Below are 13,121 nucleotides of genomic sequence, written 5' to 3' on the forward strand. Positions count from 1 at the left end.
TTTTTTTTATTATTAGTTAAGGTATTACAAATGTGTCCTCATCCCCCCCATTAACCCCCAACCTCCCCCCCCACACACAAACTCATGCTCCCACCCCCCCCGTTGTCCATGTCCATTGGTTTGGCTTATATACATGTATACAAGTCCTTCTGTTGATCTCTTCCCCTTACCCCGGCCCTCCCCTACTTTCCTTCTGGGGATTGATAGCCTGATTGCTGTTTCTCAGTCTTTGGGTCTGTCCCTTTTCATCAGTCTATGTTGTTCTCTATAATCCACAAATGAGTGAGATCATGTGGTATTTATCTTTCTCTGACTGGCTTATTTCACTTAGCATAATGCTCTCCAGTTCCATCCATGCTGTTGCAAAAGGCAAGAGTTCCTTTTTTTTTTACCGCAGCATAGTATTCCATCGTGTAGATGTACCACAGTTTTCTAATCCACTCATCTGCTGATGGGCACTTAGGCTGTTTCCAAATCTTAGCTATGGTGAATTGGAGCACAGAAATCTTATTGACCATCTGTTCATTTCCAAACACTATAGAAGTATGCCACTCTTAAGAGCAAGGGAATTTGTATTGAAGAATAAACAAGAAGTTACTTCAGAGGTTCATGCCTCTAATGTCAACCTATCACACATTCCCCATTAAATCTGGGGGATACTTACCACCTATATTTTACAGATTACTTTGAAGTTTATATATATTCTAGAGGCCCAGTGCATGAAATTCATGCACTGGTAGGGTCCCTAGTGGCTGCCAGCTGCCGGCTGGATACTCCCTCCCTTCCCCCAGCCACTTGCTGCTGCTGCTGGCCAGGGCCTCCCTCCCTTCCCCCAGTCGGCCCACCCCCTGGTCAAACTCCCACAAGAACTCCAGTCGAGTGGACAATTTGCATACTATGCTTTTATTATATAGGACATTTATTTAAAAATTTTGTTGAGCCTCCTGTATAGTCAGGGTTTCTTTCACTGTGTGGCAATATTTCAAGGTGATAAAAACAATTTGTCTGAAAGATTTTTCCCTACTTTTAGTGCTGTCAGGCAAATGGTCCGTCTGATGACAGGAAATAGCAGTAGCCTGTGGAAAAGTATAGCATTAGTTTAAAAACACAGGGAAGCTGGCTTTATTTAGGCAGGTTTGCATTTTTCTGGCCCAAAATTCATGCCTTATTTGCATGTCAGATAACTTATGAGGATGTGAGTCATTTCCTCTGTATCTGGCTTTTGGAAATGAGTTTACTTAACTTCAAAGATCCCTATTGGCTCAGTCAACACCATAGATATTTTTCTAAGGATGAACTTAGAATATCTTGGCAATCAGTCAAATCAGCAAGTATCTATTGACCTAGGGGATCGGTCTCTTCTTCTGGCTCCTTAGATATTCGGTGCATACCTTGAGAGCTTTCACCAAACTGAATTTTACTGATTAAAAGCATTCCTATGTGACTTAAAAACAGAAAAGATATGGATGGTCAGAGTCTGTGCAAATATTTCCATCATTGGAAATCAAGATATTTCCTGATGATGATGAAAACTGACAGAACTGGTGGGCACATTAATGTGACAATAGAACCTCTCCTGGCACTACAGAGCTTCTTGAATATGCCACTGGGCAGTTTTTGCCAGAATCAATGATACCTTTTCTTGCTTTCTCTTAGCCTCTGCTTTCATCACATGCTATCTTTTAAATTTTGAACTATATGGTTATGCTACCAGAGACCATGACTGAGGAAAGATGTTACATATCCTTAGATCTAACTGTGCAGAATTACAGACATGTAAGCTATTAGAGTTTGAAGGAACTTTATGAGAAGAAATTGAGACCCAGAAAGAGAAAGTGATTGCTCAAAAGTACAAAAGGTCATACCAGTAGAACTGGGGCTAAAATCTAACTTTCAGGCCAATGTCTTTTGTGTATGGAGAGTCACATTGTTAGATAAAGACAAAATTAGCCTTGTTTGTTTTTTTAAATAAAAACTGATTTGTTCTAGTTATTAAATTAATATATGCATGTAGTGGAAAACTCAAGAACTACAAAAACATCTTAAGAAAAATAAGATAAAATAATTAAGATTTTTAGTATAAAGTTAATTTTTCTTCATGTATTTCTCTGCAAATACGCACACACATATACATATTTACATACATACCTGCATGCATACATACATACAAATAAACATAGTACACCAGTTAGAGTTCTTGGTAAGAAATAAGAAAAATACTCAGCTTGGATTTTGAAGATAATTAAATGAAGGAACTATTTATAGATTTAAAGGAGCCAGTATGGCTTTATTTGACTTTATTTCCCTCCTTGCAGTATGGGGTGTTGGGACACCCACAGACTGGCAACTGTGGGTAGGGGGAAGGAAAAGTGTGTCAGAGCTTAGGGAGGCCTAGAGCCATGGTCAAAGAATCAGCCATCCAAAATTGTAATCATAGAAAGTGTGGGCAAAGGATTAACTAACCCTTCTCCTTCAGCATGAGAATTTGAGCTTACTCTCCTAATTGTTTCCCTGGCAACTGATGGAAGTTGGAATGTCTGCAATGTTAAGAGGCAGCTTCACTTATGCTAAAAATGACCCCTGGAATGGGAGAATTATAAAGACCCCATGGGGAAGCCATACTGTGAGCTTCTCTAAATGCAGTGATTCCTGTGGCTGGGCATGTCCCTTGCTGGGACCTTGGATGCTGTGCCTATAAAGTCATTTCAGGAGATGATGCTCCTATGGGTGTTGAGGGATGTTTATGAACCGAAGACGCAGAGGTAAGACGAGCGCACAGGCGATGGATGCCGGGCAGAGGTCACAGCTCGCTCAGGCATGCAGCAAACTCTGTACCCTCAACCATCGCTTTTATTGGGGTTTCACACGAGGTTAGTGCGTCAGCAGTTAATCAACAAAATTTTGTTTTTTTCTGTATTACAATAGCGCATTGAAGACAATTGCAGCTGCGCATTCCCTTTTCTGCTCTACCCACAACCTTTTAATCTTATCTTTTCTCAGGGAGGTAAATGTTCTGGGAACTCAAGATTGTGTGCAATCTTGACCTAGCGTGACTCGCTTGCAAGTCACATGGTTGTTCCTGATACAACATTCACCTCTTCTTGGCAGGACTTCAGATCCTTGTTTACAAATGTCCAGCTACATAATGGATATAAAGAAAGCTTTTAAACCAGGGTGGCTTCCTTGCCCCTGTGCCTATACTGTGACAACATGGATTGCAGCAAAAACTCCCAGTGAAGAGGAGAGGCACCTGACACTGCCTTGCTGTGTTTCCTGTCCTAAAGCCTTCTGAATAGACTGACTCCAAGTGTGGCCTCCATCTTTGAGCGTAAATATGCAGTTGAATCTAAGGAAACCTTCCTGATGGGCACCTCAGGGATGCATCACTGCCAACACTATAATGCCAAAGCAGCAAGGGGCAGGGGAAATACTCCCAGGTTTGTCTTCTTTTACCCTCCAGTCTCTTAATACTCCTCCCCTCACATTGACTAAACCCAGTCACAAGACAAGAGGTAGAGCAGAAAGAGTCTGATCATCCCAGCTTGCATTAGGTGCTTACCACGGTTTGTTTATCATTCTCTTGTTGATGGGCATTTGGGATATGCACAAAGCTGCTATGAAGATTCATGTACAAAATAAGTAATACATTTTCCTTTCTCTTGGATAGATTCAGAGGAGTGGAGTTGCTGGGTCATAGAATAGACAGATGTTTAATTTTTAAAGAAATAGCCAGTTTTCCAAAGTGGTTGTACCATTTTATACTTCCCAACAACATATGAGAATTCCACACTTCTCCAGCACTTGGTGTTAAATTTTTTCATCTGGGCTATTCTAGTGCCTGCACAGTGATATCCTACTGTGATTTTAATTTGCATTTCCCTGATGCCTTATAATGTTGAAGACTTTTTCATGTATGTACTTATTTGTCATTCACATATCTTCTTGTATGGAGTATCTGTTCAAGTTGCTTTAGAACTGGATTGTCTTTTGTTCTTGTTTATTAAATTGCGTGAATTCCTTATATATACTAAATTCAAGTCCCTTTTCAGACTTGTGTGTTGTATTTTCCTCTCAGTCTGTGGCTTGTCTATTAATGGTGGCTTTGCAAATTTTAAAAACATTGATGAAGTTTGATTTAAAAATTTTTTATGTCTTCTCTTTGCCTACCCAAAGATTTTAAAAAAATCATAGCTGTAGGTTATTAAAGTAATGTCCTTTAAAAAATAATTTTCCATTTAAAAATGAAATCCAGTTTGGATGTTTTTCAGGTCACTATGTTCTATACACTGAATGTTTTCCCCAAAATACATATGTGGGAATGTCAACCCCAGTGTGATAGTATTGGGAGGTGAGGCCTTTGGGAGGTGAATAGGTCATGAAGGTGGAGCTCTCAAGAATGGATTTGTTGTGCTTCATAAAGAAGGCCCACAGAGTTCCCTTGCCTCTTCTGTCATTGAGGACACAGCAAGGAGATGGCTATCTAGGAATCAGGAAGTAGGCCTTCACCAGACACCAGTGCTATACAGCTTCAGGATATGGTTTGTGCTGGGATTCACAGTGGGAACGGTCATGGTGTCTGGCTGGGCAGTGACAGTGTGGTAAGTACAATGATGTGGAATGCTGGAGAGAATAGTTGCCCTTCCTGGGTATGTCAGGGAATACTTTATAGCAGATAGGAGTTGCCATGAGGTGTGGAGGGAGGAGGTATGGAGTGGTGGAGAACTAGCAGTAGTGAATATTGCTGAGGCTTTGGGTCTGAGACGCAAGCAATGTGAAGGTGAGACTGAAGAGATAGGCAGGACCAGGCCACGAAGTGGTGAGGACTTTGCACGTTGCTCTGTGGCTTCTTTGCAAAAGGTGGAATGAATGAGCTACTACTTGAGCCCAGGTGAGAGGCTCAAGTAGTAGCTCAAGTCGATACTTCTCAAATTCTCAAGTGGTTGTGCTTCAAGTTGTCAATCCCCTGCCCTTACCTAGTGAATTAGAATCTCTGGGATGGAGGATGGCCTCTGAATATTTTCACAGGGTCTGTGGGTGAGTCTGCAACACAGTGGAGTTTAAAAACTACTGGTTCAAGTGGATAAGGAGTAGACAGTGAAAAAGAGAGAGGGGCCTTGATTAAAGAGGTGTGAGAAAGTAAATGGTGACTATTCTTGATGACCAGATGTATGTAAGGAATGAAGATGTGAGAGGATTCTGTCTTGGGTAACCACAAAAATGACATCTATGCCAGTCACCTACATGGCAACACAGTAAGATATCTCTGGGTAAAAAGATAGGAAGTTTAGTTATAAATATAGGACCAACTTACTGTCAAGAAATAACCTTTTATATTAGCTAGAAATAATATTAACTTTGGAAGAATATGGTTCTATCAGTTTAAATATTAATGATAATAACATACTTTCATTATATAATGCTTATTCTTTGAAAGGACATATTCAGCTCGTATTTGTTATGCACTAAGATTTGTTGCATTCCTACTATGGACTTTTAGGCTAGATCTTCTTTTTCTCCTCCTTCATTATTATTACCATTATTATTAATTATTTTGCAAATGGTGAACTGAGGCTCAGAGAGGTTGCTTAGTTTCCCTAAGGCCATCTTAGGAAGCAGGGAGAGTTAGGATTCAAAACTTGACTTTGCCAAGTCTAGGTCCCTTTTCACTATTACACAGCTGCCTCTCATAACGTGGATGGGCAGGGGTTTTTCTTATTATTTATATATGATGGACTTGAATCTACTGAAACTGTGATTTGCCCAAATTTCAAGCTGATAAGTATAGAAGGGACCAGAGCCCAGGTCACTGCTTCCTGACCACTGCTTTTTTCACTCTAACTTCCTGTTTCCCATATGATTTGACTTTATTTCCCTCCTTGCTTTATGTACTGTCGAGCCTTTCCTTTGTCAGGTAGGAAGAGTTTAGAGATTTATAAATATGACTAAAGGCCTGGTGCATGAAATTCGTGTATGGAGGAAGGGGTCCCTCAGCCCGGCCTGCACTCTCTCCAATCCGGGACCCCTCAGGGGATGTCCGACTGCCTCTTGCAATCTGGGACCGCTGACTCCTAACTGCTCCCATGCCCACCTGCCTGCCTGCCTGATTGCCCCAGCCACCTCTGCCTGCCTGCCTGATCGCCCCTAACCAGCTCTGCCTGCCTGCTTGATTGTTCCTAACTGCTCCCCTACCAGCCTGATTGCCCCTAATTGCTTCCCTGCTGGCCTGATCACCCCTAACCACCTCTGCCTCGCCCCGCACCCGGGACCCAGATTCCCTCCCTCTGGCTGACCACAGGTACCCAGGACCCAGGCTGGCTTTGCCAAGGCTGGCCGCAGCCACAGGCACCCGGGACTGCGGGGCGGGCGGCTTGTCCCTCTCCCGGGCCACAGGTATAGCCGCTGGTATCTGGGACCACAGGGACCGTGGGGTGTGCGGCTTGTCCCTCTCCCAGGCTGCAGCCCCAGCCGCTGGTGCCCGGGACCATGGGGCGGGCGGCTTGTCCCTCTTCCGAGCCACAGCCTGGCTGGTCCCCATGCCTCTCTCCCCAGTGTTGAGTGTCTGAGCCGTTAAGGCATGACAGCGTGAGGGCATGATGGCCATTTGCATATTAGGTCTTTATTATATAGGATTTTAAGGGAAGAGATATTATTTGAGAAGCAAAGCCAACCTTCAAGGCTCAGTTGCTTTAGGTTGGTGTGTGAAGGTACATTTTCAGCCTGTGCATGAATTCTTTTTTTTTTTTTTTAATTAGGAACCTGATCTTAGTGATGATGATAGAGATATGGAAATAACTCCAGGGGAAAAGGTACTTCGAAACACCAAAGAGCAACGGGATATGCAAAATCGGCTGAGAGAGATAGATGAAGAGTTGAGAAAGATGAAGGAAGACGTGGTAAGTTTTTTTGTTATTTAAAGTTTAATTGTAACCAGTGATTATATTTAAGAGGATTTCGGTTTCCTTTGACTGTTTAATGGGGGTATTTATGTGTTAAACCTGTCAAGAGAACTGACATGGGAATTTGTCCATAAAAATTTGAATGAAAGCTAATAATGATTTATAGAACTTAAAGGAGTATTATACTTAATTTATGTAACATAATAAGTCTGTGAAATAATGAAGTCAGAATAATGATCCATATGCCTAATACTCTGTTTTACAGTGACATAAATACCTGTCTTGTATATGTGTGTGGAAAAATTTGGTATTGCTCTGCATAAAATTATATCTACATATTGAACTTATCACTTAAGTATTCCCACCTTTTTGTTAATAATTCATAAAATATTATTACTCATTTTTTTCTTTGAAAAATGTTTGTATTGATTTTAGAGAGGAAGGGAGAGGGAGAGAGAAACACTGATGAGAGAAGAACATTAATTGGCTGCCTCCTGCACACCCTATACTGGGGATTCAGTCCAACTGAACCCTCAACTCTCTGTGCATGGGGTGACATTGCTCAACCAACTGAGCCACACTGGCCAGGGCATTACTCATTATTTTTTAATATATTCTAAATTCTTCTTGAGCCTATTTCATTTTTTAAATACGTAAAACATGCCATTTAAACATATATAATTGCTGATGATAGAAAGCTCTTAAATCAATTAAATTGTGAGCTCTTATTTAAAAATGCTCTATAATATTATGATTTTTTTAGCTACCCATAGGAGGTTTCCAGTTGGATACTTGGCTTTTACCTCTAAAATTAAACATGACAAGGCTGAACTACCTACATCCTCTCTTCTAGAGCTGGTCTTGTCATAATTGCCAGCATTACCTACTTTCTGTCTCCTACTAAATCCTATTATCTTGGGTGATCTCCAAGCCCCATTAAGTTTTAACCAGTCTGTGTAATTTATCTTAAAATAGTTCCTTATGGCTCTTTGAAAATTTTTTCTGTCCTGACTTGTGTTACCCTCCTCTCAGCATTGCCACCTCCTGTGTAGCCATTAAGAACCTCGTCACTCTCTTCTCTCATCACCCGTTTAATATGCTGCTCCATGGGAGTGCCACCAGGTCAGTGATTTTGGTTAAATTCTGATCTCCTCAGAGCTCTCCAAGAGTGTGCACCGATCCTGACTGAGATTCTCCGCCCCTCACGGTCACATCCTTCTGAACTGCTCTTAGCATTTGCCAGCCATGAACAGCAGCCCCCACCTGGAGCCTCAGGATATCCAGGTCTGCTAAGGACAGCCAGGCAGCAGATCTGAAGGGAATAGATGCGTTGTGCTTTGCTTTATAATTCATTTTTATTTACTTTTATGGGAAATTTAGTGGGGATTATATTTCAGGGAGACCTCTGTTTTTATTTTCTGAGGAATTTTTTTTCCCTTTAGTCTGTAGATATGGGGAAGAAGTAAGAGAAGTAGGAATGGTTAAGAAGTGTAAAGGGCTTTTGGCAAATAGTTGTGGTGGTGATGGAGCATTTCAACTTGATGTGGCAAATAAAATGTTTGTGGTTTGACCTGCTTTGAAAACTGTTGGTTCTTCTCCTCCCATACCTGTCAATCTAAGATAGGCAATGACTGTGTTTTCTATAATTCAGTTTTTCTGATTTCTGATCACTTATCTTATGCCTTGAACATGTATCTGTTTTTTTTTATCATAGCCTATCATTATTTAATTTTTGACTCAAAACCTGGGTCCTTTAGGAATCTTGTATTTTATTCCAGTGGCTTCTGAAGGTTGGCTAGACTTGAGACATGATAAAGTATCAAGAGGTCGTTATTGACTAAGTGGAGAAGAATAACATACGAATAGAGGAGAGCAATTATTGTGTACCTACTATATGCCAGGCATACTGTTCCAAATATTTTACAATGTATTAACTAATCTTCACAACCACTCTAAGAGGTGAACACTATTACCTTACAATTTATAGGTGAGGAAATGGAGGCACAGAGAGGTTGATTAACTTCCTTAAGGTTATATAGCTAGTAAGTGTAAGAAAGGATTCAAATGATTAGCTTTCAACAACTGTGCTATACCACGTTTCTGATTTACTTTTCATGATTAATATTGTTTTTTTGATAAAGTGTGATAAGTTTTTTTTTTTTATAACCAGTAATATTCATGGGGAAAATTCTTGGATTCCCTCATATAAGTGATAATTTCAGTTTTGTATTTTATAGTCAACACTTTCAGAAACTGGTATCTAGTTGATAAAGGCACATGAGAGTTTATCTATATTTACATTGTCTTTATGTTTTAATTGTTTAGTGTTTCACAGTATCATATTGTGTACTGTGTGTGTACTTTTGAGGGAAGAGACTGTGTCTGTTTCAAACTCTGCAAAGCCCATCGTTCCTCACAAGCTTCTAGATACTTGGTGGGTTGGGAATCTGGAGACCTGAGTCCTTGTTTCAGTGTTATCAGTGCCCTGCTCTGTTACCTTAAATCCCTCACTCAGTCTCTTAGAGACTTGGCTTGTGACTGTGAAATTAGGGTTGGGCTAGTTCACCTTGTCCTTTTGCCTATGATTCTTGGAATACTTATTTTGGGTGAGAAATGGTGTTATTTATATAACCTAAAACTCAACTTGTGTATTTCCTAAATATTTAGTAGTAGTTGGCTTAAATATTCTATTGAAAGTTATTTTTGGAAGTTTAATAGCACTTTTTATGAGAATGTGAGATATATATTCCTGCTATCTATAGACCGGAGAATATGCTTTCTGAATGATAGCTTCTGTAAATGGCTAATTTTATATTTTAGTCTCTCTATTACAATAGAACATTGTTTTAAATCACTAATTTGGGTAAAGAAGTAAATCTGTGGCCATTGAATTGGTGATTTAAGGATCAAATCCATATTAAGTCTTAGGGTTGGAAGAGGGAAAGGGTGAGCTAAGGGTCAATGTGGGAGCGTTGGGGTTGGGGGTGGTTACTCTTGGAGCCACATGGATCCCAGTCTTGATTTGTCAGTAAAGGCTATAACAGTAACTTAATTCAGTATTTCAGATTGTGGGCTGAGGCTGTGGATGCACATTTGCCTTGGTTAAGATTGGTTAAGTGGGATTTGAATTAGTCTGAAGATGGTGGTGGTGGTATTGTTGGTATCAGTGGATCTAGCTAGTAGGAGCTGGGAGAAGTAGGCACGATGAAGTGAGGTGGGGGCTCACAAATGTAGTATGAAATTCAGTGGGCATGCAGGGGCCCTGAACACCAGCTTACATAAGTAGGGGAAGGATGAGCCATGTAGCTAGAAGCAGCAAATTGAAACAAATCTTTAGGATTCACTCAATATGAGTCAGCAGTGTAATGTAGCTGCTACGCTACACATTCAGGGAGAGGTAAGCACAGTGGATCATATTTGGATAGTAGAATGACAAGGATGAGGATGAGATTTAACACAAGGTCATATGAAGGATTGTTGATGGGAATGAGTGTATTTAGCCAGGCAAAGAAGTGTGTGTGTGTGTGTGTGTGTGTGTGTGTGTGTGTGTGTGTGTGTGTCTGTCTGTGTCTGTGTTTTGTGGGGAAACAGGGATAGGATGGTTTGGTAGAAAAATCACACATGGTCACTTCCCAAAGAGATGTAAAGGATTATCATTTGAATTATTACTTTTGTTTTTTATAGTGTAGGGCAGTGGTTCTCAACCTTCCTAATGCCGCGACCTTTTAATACAGTTCTTCATGTTGTGGTGACCCCCAATTTCATTGTTACAAGTTGAACATAATTAAAGCATAGTGATTAATCACAAAACAATATGTAATTATATATGTGTTTTCCGATGGTCTTAGGCGACCCCTGTGAAAGGGTCGTTCAACCCCCAAAGGGGTCGCGACGCACAGGTTGAGAACCGCTGGTGTAGGGGAAAATATGGTGATTGGGAGGTCATAAAGAGACAGATTTCAGACAAATATTAAGAAAGAAAGAATGATCTCAGTGGGAATGGTCTGTCTCAATCAAGGTTTTCAAATTAGACCAGACTGACACTTTTATAGGTAGCTGTAGAGAGGGTCTAAGTATCAAAAGGGTGATGGTTTAGGTCAGTTTCTTCAGCACAAGGAGGCTATTTGTATGTGGCAAGTATGTGGAGGTGCTGTGCTTTGAGCTCTTTTTCCCATGTGGGGGCAGGAATTGTGATGAGCCACTCACCTCTTGCCTCATTGGTTGCCAGGGGGTTAGCAGTATTGGCGTTGGCCATGGATAAGAATTCCTCTGTCAGGCTAACTGCTTGTATGGAGATGATTTGAGAAGGTAGAATCAAGAGAAAATGGAAATAGCCATACTCATAGAATAGGCAACACAAGGCAAACCCCACAGATAACCTCTCAATCACTTGCCATACAGTGGGCTCTGGTAACTCTAACCCCTGAGTTTCCTGTTGAGCTCAGAGAATTGCTTTCTGTTGTTTTGGGTGCTCCAAAGGCTTCTCTGCCCATTCAACCTTCAAACCCTACTCTGCTTTATATTACCTCCCTGGGTTATAGTCCTGCGTATAAGTTCTGTAGATGGGATATAGCAGATACTGGAGCCAGACTACTTGGGTTTGAATCTCAACTCTGTACTTATGAGCTGTGTGACATTGGTCAGCTCTTCTGATCTCTCTGTGCTTCAGTTCCTTTATCTGTAGAACGAAGATAATTATAATTAACACTTACTTCATAGGCTGTTTTTTTAAAAAATATATTTTTATTGATTTCAGAGAGGAAAGCAGAGGGAGAGAGAGCTAGAAATATCAATGATGAGAGAGAATCATTGATCGGCTGCCTCCTGCACGCCCCCCACTGGGGACTGAGCCCGCAACCTGGGCATGTGCCCTTGACCGGAATCGAACCTGGGACCCTTCAGTCCGCAAGCCGATGCTCTGTCCACCGAGCCAAACCAGCTAGGGCTATAGGCTGTTTTGAAGATTAAATTAGCTAACATATGTAAAATGGTTTGAACAGGGTCTGACACATTTTAAGTGTTATATAAATATTTATTATTAGTATTGCTATTGTATTATTAACATTATTAATATGGCATTTACATAAGTTTGCTTTTATGATAAGGAATGGGAGGAAGTGGTGTAGAGGATGAAATTAAAGTGTAAGCTTGGAGAAGAATCAAGATGCCCTTTTTCTGACTCAGGATAAAAGAAGGGAAGGATGGGCCTAGAAAAGCAGGTATAGAGATGAGAAAAAGGTGACGGAGGCATGTGTCTATGTTTGCTGTTTACTCTGCAAACTAGAGTTCAAGCCATATGGTCAGAATGAGAGGGTAGATTGGGGATGGGGTCTTGAAGCAGGTTAGGAAAGGACTGGAATAGACTCTGAGAATAAGAAGAAAGCAATGGTAAACAATGAAGACAGCCCAGCTGAGGTTGAAGCCACAGGTGTGAAATGGAGCCAGCCAGCAAGGCTTGCAGTCGTCTCTGGCAGCCCTCAGCAGTATACCAAAAATGGAGAAAATGGGTCATAAATTGAGATGGAGGTGAAAGTAAGTTCAGTGATTGCAGTGGAAGGTCAAGGGGGCAAGGTAATTGGTACCTATGAGACCATAACTAAAATAAAAACAAAAACAAATGTAATATGTATACCTCAGATATCAGCTGGGACCCCTTTGCCTTTCTTTTACTTGTTTTCATAATTTATTATGTGTATACCTTAGAACATCATCCTATATAATAAAAGGGTAATATGCAAATTGACTGAAAGGCAGAATGACTGTCAATGCAGGAGCTGCCCCCTGGTGGTCAGTGCTCTCCCACAGGGGGAGTGCCACTCAGCCAGAAGCCTAGAAGCCCAGAAGCCGGGCTCATGGCTGCCCAGTGCAGCGTGGTGGTGGGAGCCTCTCCTGCCTCTGTGACAGCCCTAAGGATGTCTGACTGTGAGAGGGTGCAGGCCGAGCTGAGGGAACCCCCTGAGTGCACGAATCTTATGCACTGGGCCTCTAGTACTGTTATAAAAAGAATGATGTGATCTATCTATTTTGGAAAGATGCCTGTGATATGGTATTAAGGAAAAAGAGCCTGTTGCATAAGAACATGATCAGTATGATTCCATTTTTATTAAAGAAGCATAGAAAATTTTTGGAACAATATATATCAAATGTTCAACAGTGATTGCTTTTAGTGAAGATGAGATGGGGAGGTGAAAAAATGAAATTTACTTCTTATAATAACATACACTA

General features: G+C 40.9%; 1 protein-coding gene across 1 annotated transcript in view; it reads left to right on the forward strand.

The window, feature by feature from the left end:
* Window positions 1-13,121, forward strand: part of FSIP1 (fibrous sheath interacting protein 1) — a 195,083-nt gene that overhangs the window by 47,911 nt on the left and 134,051 nt on the right. The window contains exon 10 of the mRNA XM_059673244.1: window positions 6,753-6,893. Coding sequence (XP_059529227.1) covers window positions 6,753-6,893 — 141 coding nt within the window. The remainder of the gene's footprint in view (window positions 1-6,752; window positions 6,894-13,121) is intronic.

Source organism: Myotis daubentonii, chromosome 1 (assembly GCF_963259705.1).
Source record: "Myotis daubentonii chromosome 1, mMyoDau2.1, whole genome shotgun sequence".
NCBI classification, from domain to species: domain Eukaryota; kingdom Metazoa; phylum Chordata; class Mammalia; order Chiroptera; family Vespertilionidae; genus Myotis; species Myotis daubentonii.